Here is a 10430-nt window from a genome sequence, read left to right as displayed (position 1 = left end):
GATTCTCCACTCACCCTAGATGTCTCTCCCTCTTCATCCTCTTCCTCCACTCCTTCCTCGTAAGCTTGCTGCCTGAAGAGGAAGTACTCACTCGGCTGAGTCGGGGTGGGGCTGCCTTTGCTGTGTTCGTCTGAGCAACTGTGAACCGAGGAGCCCGCGGGACTCGGGGACGACTGCGACGAAAGGTCGCACGTGACCAGTTTGTAGTAGTTCTGGGTGGCGACGACCAGTCGTGCCTGACTCTGGAGACAAGAAGCGAGGTCGCCAGAGGACCCTGCGTGAGGAGGGTGGTAGGAGTTGCAGTTGGCATCGAGGTCAAGAGCCCCCTGGTGCTCCACTGAGCAGGAACAGGTGGAGGAAGAGGACAGGCGTGGTTCACGGATGAGAGGGAATGTGTTTCCAAGTTGTTGAGATAGGGGAGGTTCGGTTGGAGAAGTGTGAAGGTCCAAATAGAAAGCCCCTCCAGTCGAGTCTCGGTTTCCTGGTAGATCGGAAGCAGATGAGGTGCAGGAGTGGTCGGTGGAGCTGTTGAGGTTGGTGGGACCGGACACTGGTGGCTTCTCTGGGACGCTGTTGTTCATCTTGTTGTAGATGGCACTGAAGTTGACGAGCACACCATCGGAGCTGTTGCAGGAGGAGTCGCTGCCGTAGCCTTGCTGGCACTCTAAGAACGGCTCGGAGAACGCCTCGGGGAAGTGCCGAGGGTAATTCTGGGAGAGAGTACAGCAGGAGCAGTGCTGGGTGGAAGAGCTGGAAGAGTAGGAGCCCGTCTTGCTGCTTCTCCCACACCTCATCGGATGATCTTCGTCTTCTTCGTCGTCATCACCCCAATCTTGATCTCCGCAGTCCATCGACATGTTGGAGCCACTGCTTCCATGGCGCCGTTGACTGGCAAGTTCCAAAATTTCGAGGTCTTCTAGGTGGTTTGAAAGATCCGAGGCGCCACCTCTCAGGGACTCCCCACTACTTCCTCCCACTGAGCTGTGAAGGAGGAAGGGCTGGGGAGCAAAACCAAGGTCGTGCAAATGGAAGGAAGTCAAACCGTCATTGAGAGCAGAGTGAGCGTCACTGTGAAGGTGAAAGGAAGAGTCTTCAAGGTAACCACTGAGGTTGTCACCGTCATCTTCTTCCCCTTCGTCATCCTCGTCCTCTTCGGTATTCAGCAGAAAAGGATTTTGACGGAATGGATTCCTGTTCCTCGGTTTGGCTCTGGGTAATGTGTGCGCTGTAATCAGCTGGTCCTCCGAATTGCTCGAGGCAAATGATGAATCATCGCTGGCTGTGCTGCCGCCTCTCCCGCCACCCTTTCTTTCTCTTCCTCCATTGTGGGAGGACCAGGAGCCACTAGAGGTCTGGATCAGGCTGCTGTAGAGGAGAGCTTCTCTCTGGAGGACGTCTCTCTCCGGAAGGGAAGTGGTGCGACTCAAGCCCAGGTTCTCTGGTGGGCTAAAAGGGTTGGTCCTCTTCATTGAGCTCCCGCAGCCACCCTGCCGCCTACTTGACACCTGACAGTGCACCAGGGGAATGTGGTGCACAATCAGCGTCTCACCAGACAGTTTAGGAGGGCTGTCCATGGCCTATGAGGAGCGAGGGAGGGACTGGAGCTGCAGCAGCTGAGCGAGGCCCTGTACGGGTGAGGGGGGGAGGCTGAAACGAGGTGTGTTGGCAGTTGTATTCACACTCTGTTTGCTGGGCCTCTCTCTGCAGGGCAGCCAGGGATTTGGAAGGAGAGGTCAGGGAAGTCTACACCATGGTCAGAGTGATACATCTGGAAAACACAAAGACAAAAGAAGTTAGGAAAGCAGGCAAATACACGCACGCGCACATGCACACACAGGGGTTGAGGCTACAAGGTTGTAAAAAAAAAAAAGCCAGTGAAACGGTGTTAGATAAAATCATAACTTATTAGACCACAAAAAAAAAAAAAAGCTGGAAAAAAAAGGCTGTTTTATTGGTGTTTGGTGTCCTTGTTAAACACAGGACATCAGAGCAGAGTTTTCAGTTAGTAGGTAACATCAGAGGCAGTTAGTCCACCAAAGTCCTGGTACCCTATGTACCGCAGCCAGCTGCATGCTTTTTACTAGCAGCTCCACCAATATTATGGTGATATTCTGTCCTCATATCCGACACCATCAAGATATCCACGGACAATCTGCCCAGGTATAATGTGATAAATCAACTTCTATTCCATAGATGTTTCTTCTTTCTTGAGCAATTTCTTGGCCGAATGGTTGAGATCAAATGGAAACCACAGCAATGAGCTTTCAGTTTGAGTAAAACAAACCGTTAAAATGTCCCTTTCAGTGTCTTGAGGCACAAATCTTCTTCTGCCCTTCACAAACTGCATTTCAGTTCTCTCAGATTAATGAATAAATAAACGACATATGGTTTTCTTAGCTGAAGACTTAGCTCTTACTGTTAGTGCGTTGTTACATCTTGCACAGAAGTTCAAAAAAAAAAAAGAAATCACATATTTCTGTAAAGTTACCATATAGTATTTACAGCATACCATAATACTGGTATACCATACAATATAAGTACAGTTAAAGTATTGAATGGCTTAAACCACAATCATTTACAAAAACCTCGTCCTTCAAGGAGCATCAGAGCTTTCATTAGCTTGTAATACACGGGATCAGCTAACCCCAAAGTCCCAAAACCAATCACTGTAAAGCCCCTCCAGGGAAAGCAATAACAAACCAGTGACTGAAGTTTTCCTTTCCCAAAGCAAACAAGAGTCTTGATGAACTCCCCATAACTGAAAATTTAGATTCTGTGTTTACTTTTAGTCTTTAATGGAAGCATCCACCCAGCAACAGGAGCATCCTAACACAGCTAACAGGGCCTGACCTCATAGCTGAGGTCATACTGTGTTTAAACTTTAATGTTCGAGTAATTTATGAAACAACAGGAACAGATGAGTGTTTTTGTTCTCAAGCCACTTTTCTTCTAGTAAAGCCTAAACACACCTAGCTTCTTTTTTTGTTGCTAGCTTAACTAATGTTAGACATGAGGAAAAATAGAGGACATAATGTAAGAACAAAGTCTGCTGCATGAAAACAGTGAGCACTGTGTAAAGCAGCTCTGTGTAAAGCAGCTCTGCAATGGTCTCTTTGTTTTGGGTTGGTTGAGCTCAGGGGTAGTTCCTGCATGTCTTGCCTTCTTCTCTTCAGCCTCCCTTCTGAGCAAATGTCTGTAGTCTGCAATTAGACCAGGAGTACTTAAGGCCAGAGGGAGGAGAGCCAGAGCGACTCTGCAGTCTGCTGCTGACTGCTAAATCCTGCTCAGTGAAGAGGAGGGTGTTTTTAATCATTTAACCTTCTTGATTTGCTCTTTTAGTGATCAGCTTCTAGGTTTTGCCGTCTTTCTTTTCACTGTGATAGAAGCTTGTCTGTCCCTTTCAGTTTAATAAGTAAAAATTAAACTTCTATTAGCAATTTTTTCTTTCATCCCCACATGACAGACTTTCAGGAGAAGGTAACGGGAAACCAGAGCTGCATTACAAAAGGTCAAAAACCATGCACAGACGATCGAATTATTAGTCCTAATGTGGTTTTTACTCCAAAAACTCGACAGCATCCTCCACTGCAACCATACTTGTTGTTAAAATGTAGTAAAAAGAGAAATTAGAGTTCTGGAACTGCAAAACACAATGCACAGTTGTTTCCACCAATGATCAGCGAGTCTCCCAAAACATTTGTAAAGTAATCCTATTAAAACAGCTTCAGTAGCTGTAGAGAAACACATGCAGTGGAAACAGTGACACACCAAACAGCTGACTCTTAAACAGGACTATGATCTCATCCTTATTCACATCACACCCTAAATAACAGACACAGGATTGAGCCTTCATCCTTCTCTTGCCCCTCAAACGATCAAATCTCCACGAGGCCCTCACATCTTCTTGCTGTCAGATTATATTTGTTGGTGCAAACACACATTTACCTAGCATGCAATTTATCTTCAAATAAGGAAAAAATTATTACTTTGCTTTTGTTTGCAGGTAAGTATGCACTACCTTGCACTGCATCAAGTCTGTCATTTTTCAATTACAGCCCAGCAGTGTTCGTGCTGATGAAACTTTATAGATAAAGGTGTCTTTATATGTCAATACATGTAACTCCCAAATTAGGTGTCGTTACAGAAGATTTACACAAAAATGATGTATTTCCTCATGCTAGTCTCACCGCACTGAGGTGAATAAATACACTGAAAGTCATTTTTCCATCAGATTCCCACGTCCTCCCCAGAGGAAGTAAAATGCAGCTCTATTTGCAGTAACAACATTTCACACAGGCTTTAATGCTCTTTATCATTTCAGACGCTGGGAAGCTTCTCCATCATTTGTTTATATGATTTTTCTACTCAAGTTATGTAGAAATGCTTCATAAACCACCTTTCTATCCTTTGTGTAGTCCAGACTGATATGTACTGTACGCAATCTCAGATTAAGTGCGCCTGTGACTAAAAAAGTGGGAAATCAGATCTGAAGATAAAAGCAAAAGCCACATTTTAGCATATTGGAAAGCTGCACTGCTAACAGTCGCGTGGATAAGAAGATGAAGATATAAATGCTGGTGAGAGCGTCACGATCACGATGGAGGCAAAGACACACAGCAGCTCTACAGCTACGTGTTCGCACTGTGCGACAGGTTTACTTGGTGGCACTGCAATAACTGTGATGCTTCTCTTGATATCTGACCTTTTAAACAGAGGTATTTGCTGTCGGGATGGACTCGGATTTCACCTCAAGTGGAGCTCAACCTATTTATCTCAAAGTTGTGAACAAAGAAGTGATGGGTTCCCACTAACCTGCGCTGCAGGTATAAATCATGACATTTTCTGACTTTTCTTTTTTAGTATCTTGAACTTTTTTTTTTTCCTCTGCCCGTTCTGTTGGTTTTTGTCTTTTGCCCTTCTCCCCCGTCCCTCTTCTCAGCTGTTTCTCTTTCCCTCTTTCTTTCTCCCAGTCAAGTCTGTCCCGTATTCAGTAAGTGAAAATAAAATAAACAATAAAAGGTGAATCAAATGGACCATTACGGCAAGGCTGGGATGGTCAGTTTGGTAAAGTAAATCCGTTGGGCATCTTTCTTTGCCTTTAGACAACAATTCTGATGCAAAAGAGCCAAACGGGACAGGCACAAAAAAAAAAAAAAAAAGTATCTTGAACTGATAAATTATAGCAGGAAGGAAACTATTGTTCGTCACGGTGTGAAAACCCCCCACAGTGAATGTGAATCTGCACCTGCCTGGGTGGAAGTTGTCTTTCATGTGATAGCGAAGGATGGAAAAGCCTTTAAATTCCTCCTGGATTAAACAGCAAAGTAAACAAACAACATGGACCAAGATCTGAGCCCACGTTCACCTCACTGCATTTCAAAATCACAGCGAGGATACTGAGTCGAGTTATAATCGCAGACCATCAGAAGAAGCTGACTGACAGAAAATATAAACCATCGGTTGTTTGTTTAGGGCATCATTAATTAAAAATACTTGTTTTGTGACTACTTGCCATAAATTAATTGTAGCGACTGAAACAGAGAATAAGACGTTTCTTAGCTGCCGCTCTGAACCAAAGCCTAAACTAAACCATTACAGCACTAAAAATCGTCACAGCTTTTCATTTTATCATAAACAGTTTCATGTAATTTTCCTTTTCTTGACGGACTAATATAAGAACGATTTTCAATCGGCGTATCGTATGAAACACACTCATCGTGCACTTTTGTGTGCGTTTCAAACAGAAAAGTGCATTTTGTTTTGTTTGTGTGGTAAGAATCAGAAGCCTGACATCTCATTACTACTACGCTTAGCAACATGATGTCCTGTTGTTACATAACAGAGACGACACAAAGACACCTGACGCAACAAACCACCGAAGAATAAGTCTAATCTTCTTGCAGCGTATTCTCTTTAAGTGTTGAATACAAACACTCATGTGGAACAGAAAGGTAAGTGAAGTATACAACATCATAGAATCTGCTCCTTTCTTCCATTATTATATCAGCGGGAACACGAGACTCCACATATCTCTGCATATAATATACGTATCAGGTCCAAGAAGCCTTCAATGTATCTGAGGCTGTCACTGGTTCCTGTTAGCAGAGTCACATTAATGACTCTATGCGCAGTTAAAGACTCCAGTTGAGGTTAGGGAAAGCCAGCTGGTTTCATGAGATAATCTGCAGGCGAGACTGTAATGTGTCTTCAGATTAGACAGCTGTCTCGTTCATATCACCTGTTGCTGTGAATTCTTGTGAAGATGATGAACTTTAGGCGAGCAGCCCATGTGAGTATTGATCTATTCATGTGAGGAATCTCTTTTCTACTCCTAAGAGTGTGAAAAAGACGGTGCCTGGACTTCTGCACGTGTGTGAAGACATTTCATCTCTCAAACAAGAAGCCTGTTCAGTTCTAAAAACAAAAAGATGGAGGGACTCAGGTTTAGTTGGGGTTGTCTGCTTTGGAGGCGGGCGTTCACCATATAACAACAGGATTTCACTGCTGAAAGCAGCGGTGATGAAATATATCAGTCTTCTAAGCCTGGTTTTTCCCAGATTTCTTCCTGTTAAAAAGGGAGTTCTTCCTTCCCACTGTCGCCAACTTTGTGGGTTAATCTAGTCTCTGAACAAAACTAAACTCATTTTACATACTGCTGAGTAGCTGAAGCAATAATTGTACTTCTATTACATTTTCTGTTTAATAATCTAAAAGGTGCAAAATAATTAGTAAAAACCGCCGTGTCCCTCTTTAGACTCACCCCTGCTTGCTGCAGCTGTTATTGATCGTCTGCAATTTACAAGAAACCAGCAAAGATTGTGGTGAAATATATGAACTGCATGCAGACAGATTCTGTTTGGGTGGTGGTGAAATCACATTATTCTTCACGTTTAATTTGTGATAAACATAATTTGATTAAAGACACTTGTTGGACTTTCACCAGTGAGATTTTGATTGTAGCTTACTGTAGTTTTCACATCAGAGTTCATGCTAAGGAAAATAAAAGCTGCTCATTATCTTAAAACACTGAATAGCTACTTTTACGTGAGCTTAAAGAGCATTTATATTTAACTGGTCAAAGGGGCCTCTGCCTGTTAAACCAAAAATAAAATCAAATAATAACAATTATCTATTGCTTTGCAACACAAACACACTCGGCCTCTCTGCTGTGTTCACCGGGGACTTTTCACACAACATCCTGGTTGTTGTTTATAACCGTCACCTCATGAGCCAGGTAACCGAGTGTGACATCATCTGCTTCGACTGTGCAAGATGACAGTCCACAGTCTCACTGCTTTCCTCGATCCTTTAGTGATTTTACAGATATCAATTTCTGAAAAACTGTGACAAATATGTTTCCTTTTGATGATTAATAAAGACAATCTGAGGATTAAAGTGTTTGCAGGGATGACTGATACTGACAAAACAGCTATGAGGAAAAACATTATGTCAAAGCATTTTTCACTACAAGCCACGTTTCACCTTTCATTCATACAGCAATTAATTTTTTGCAAATCCAATTTACTGTGGAAATTTGTTTTAAACTGACAGAATCAGTTAAAAGCAAATGATATAAAATCTCTTACATTAATTTAATGCATGTGTCTTTATGAAAATCATTTAAAAATTGAAGTATCAACAGCTAGGTTGTGAAGACATCTAGGCACAGACCCACAAGTTAAGCCTTTTTAAATCTACAGCGTGATATTTATGCTACATCAATCAGCAGCAATGAAACGGCGCTGTGTGACGCTTGTCTCAAAACTGCCTCTTAAGAGATTGACAAATGTATGCAGGCTGCCAAGCTATTCAGCTATTCAGGCACACGCAGAAATGACAGCGTGAACAGTGAATACGTCCAGTGAATGCCCATTATGCTGCATTAACCACCACATTTATCTTTTTGGCATTTCTATGGGGCACCCATACCCATGCAGTTACATAACTGCAACAGTTCCACCCTGACAAATATAAATAACGGTCCTACAAGTGAAAAAGTTCATCTAAAACTGTTCAGCCTTTATGCAGCCTTTGCAACAAAGAGCACAATACAGTGCAGAGAAAGCTTCTGCACACTTTTCTTAAGAAAGCATGCACAACCAGCCTCACACAAGCCAGCAGCAGCAGCAGCAGCAGCATGACTGAATTCTGTGTTATTACCAGATTGCAGCACATCTGATCAGATAACGGGTTAAGAAGAACAAAGAGGCTGCGTTTGGCCAATCGAAATCCATTTCCCATGCAACATCAGAAACCCTAGCTACAATGCCACCCAATCAGATAGAGCCCTGCTCCACGAGGGGCAGCATGAGAAAGTATTTCTTTTCTTCGTCTCTCTTTACTTCCAACACAATACCTGCTTACATAAGAACCTGAATTCATCCAGAAAGGTCGAGCTCTCTCAGGACGTCCTACTGTTGATGCTTAAACAGTCTAAACCCCGTTAAACCTGATGAGGAGACCAGAATATCATTCTGAAATCAGCAGCATCGGATTGTTCGTGTTTTTATTCACTCAACTAGTCTCCAAATCTGTCATGAGCCTGAAAATACACAAGACAAAATAAACACAGCACCTTCAGCTTCACAGCATTTTATACCCACAGTGCTATTTTCCTATACTGTGCAGTGTTTTAGCATTATTTAGCTAAACGTTCCAACAGGTAAATTTGCTGACGAACATAGTTGCCTTTTAGTACTGAGACCTAACCAAAGTTCTGCAGCAGAGTAAACATAACTAAATGCCAAATCTGCTGAGGGCACCAAAGACTTCCTGTAACTTCATGATCATGTTTCAGTGTTCAGACTGGATAAAACTCAACAGCATCCCTGATATTTACTGTAATAAAATAGGAATTAAAGACAAGTCAAATAAATTGAATGGTGGCTTAAAGAAACAACTGCCCACTTTGACAGTAACACTGTCACCGTGAGCTGTGTGGCAGGCAGTGGTTGGACCCACGCGCAGGACTCAAGACGGAATATTTAACTCAAGGCGACAGTTTTTATTCACCGGCAGCAAATGAAAAAGAAACACAAGACATGAGCACTAGAAACAAAAAAAACAACATTCAAACTAGGAAGGATGATCTAAACTAGGAGTTCATGACGTGGCGTGACATAACCTGACAAAACATGACGACTGAGGCAGGGGTGTAATTTCCAGAGGGGTTAGGGGAGTTATGACCCCCACAATAATCAGACACAGCCATTATAACCCCCCCAATAAAACTATGAATTATCTTGCATAAGTAGGCTGTTGATTTTCTTTACTCATTTCAGGTATTACAAGCAAAATAGCTGCATGTTTAATCATCTGGGAATTTACCCAGATTTATTTAATTAGACAGAGATCTTGACCCCCCCCCCCCCAAATGCTCAGCACAAAGGATGGACTGAGGAATACACAACTAACGCAGAGGACACAACAACGGGCAGGGAAAAACACAGGGCTTAAATACATACTGGTGTAATCAGGGAATGGGAGACAGGAGGGAAACACTGCTGGGATAATGACGAGACACGGGGAAGCAGAGCTGAAACCATAACCATGGGACAAGGACTACCAAAGTAAAACAGGAAACTAAGACGCAGACTAGACACTAAGATGTGGAAACACAGGAACCTGAACCACAGAGATGATACAAAACAGAAACCACAACCCAAGGACTAAAGACGTAACATTAGCAGAAAACCATAATTATAGCTAGAATCACCAATAAACACAAAGCACTGAGTCCGTGACCCAGTACCGTGACAAACACTCAGGATCGTGTGAGGAAGGAGCTGTACTGCCGTATTTTTAGAGGTTTGTTCGCCATGAAACAGTTAATCAATAATGTGATAATAATGGAGAACAAAAAAAAGACGATTTTTGGTCTCTGACACTCTGATAACTACGGATTAGTAAAAGGTTCTTGTTAAAAAAAAAATCAATTCCATTATTATCTTTCTCCACAACTACGTCGTTAATGGGTTCCTCTGAAAGCATTAACAGCATAGCTTAGATGCTAACTAGGGTGGGAAACTGACCTATTTATGAAACACGAGAGGAAAAGGAAAGCAAAGCTGTAACAAAGGACATCCTCCCTCTTAAATCATCGGGGCTGTACTTCCAGGAATGAGTCTAAGCCCAGGAGGGGTGCATCCGAGTGACGGCACACCCTCGACGGGCAGAGACAGCACAGCCAGACGCAACAGCAATTATGATGATGGATGAAGTCCACGCACAGCCAGACACATATTTATTGCAATAAAACACAAGCAGGTGACAACTTGTTTCAGTGAAGAAGTCGAGACAGACAACAGATTCAGGCAGATTCAGAAAAAATAATAAAACGTCGAATTTAAACTGGCCTGTATCAAAACTGCTTAAAAACGTAAAAACAAATTTACTTACAAACTCAAATTCACATCTTTAGTATACACACA

General features: G+C 42.7%; 1 protein-coding gene across 5 annotated transcripts in view; it reads right to left on the bottom strand.

The window, feature by feature from the left end:
- rusc2 (RUN and SH3 domain containing 2) overlaps positions 1-10430 on the bottom strand; it is a 44016-nt gene that overhangs the window by 23260 nt on the left and 10326 nt on the right. For all 5 annotated transcript variants that reach the window (XM_005730541.2, XM_005730542.2, XM_005730544.2 and 2 more), the window contains exon 2: positions 15-1768. In XM_005730541.2, the coding sequence (XP_005730598.1) occupies positions 15-1574 (1560 nt within the window). In that variant the 5' untranslated portion in view covers positions 1575-1768. The remainder of the gene's footprint in view (positions 1-14; positions 1769-10430) is intronic.

This window comes from Pundamilia nyererei, unplaced genomic scaffold (assembly GCF_000239375.1).
Source record: "Pundamilia nyererei isolate P.nyererei 1_Seehausen unplaced genomic scaffold, PunNye1.0 scaffold00038, whole genome shotgun sequence".
NCBI classification, from domain to species: domain Eukaryota; kingdom Metazoa; phylum Chordata; class Actinopteri; order Cichliformes; family Cichlidae; genus Pundamilia; species Pundamilia nyererei.
The sequence above is the reverse complement of the archived record's forward strand: the minus strand, read 5'-3'. Positions and strand labels throughout refer to the sequence as shown.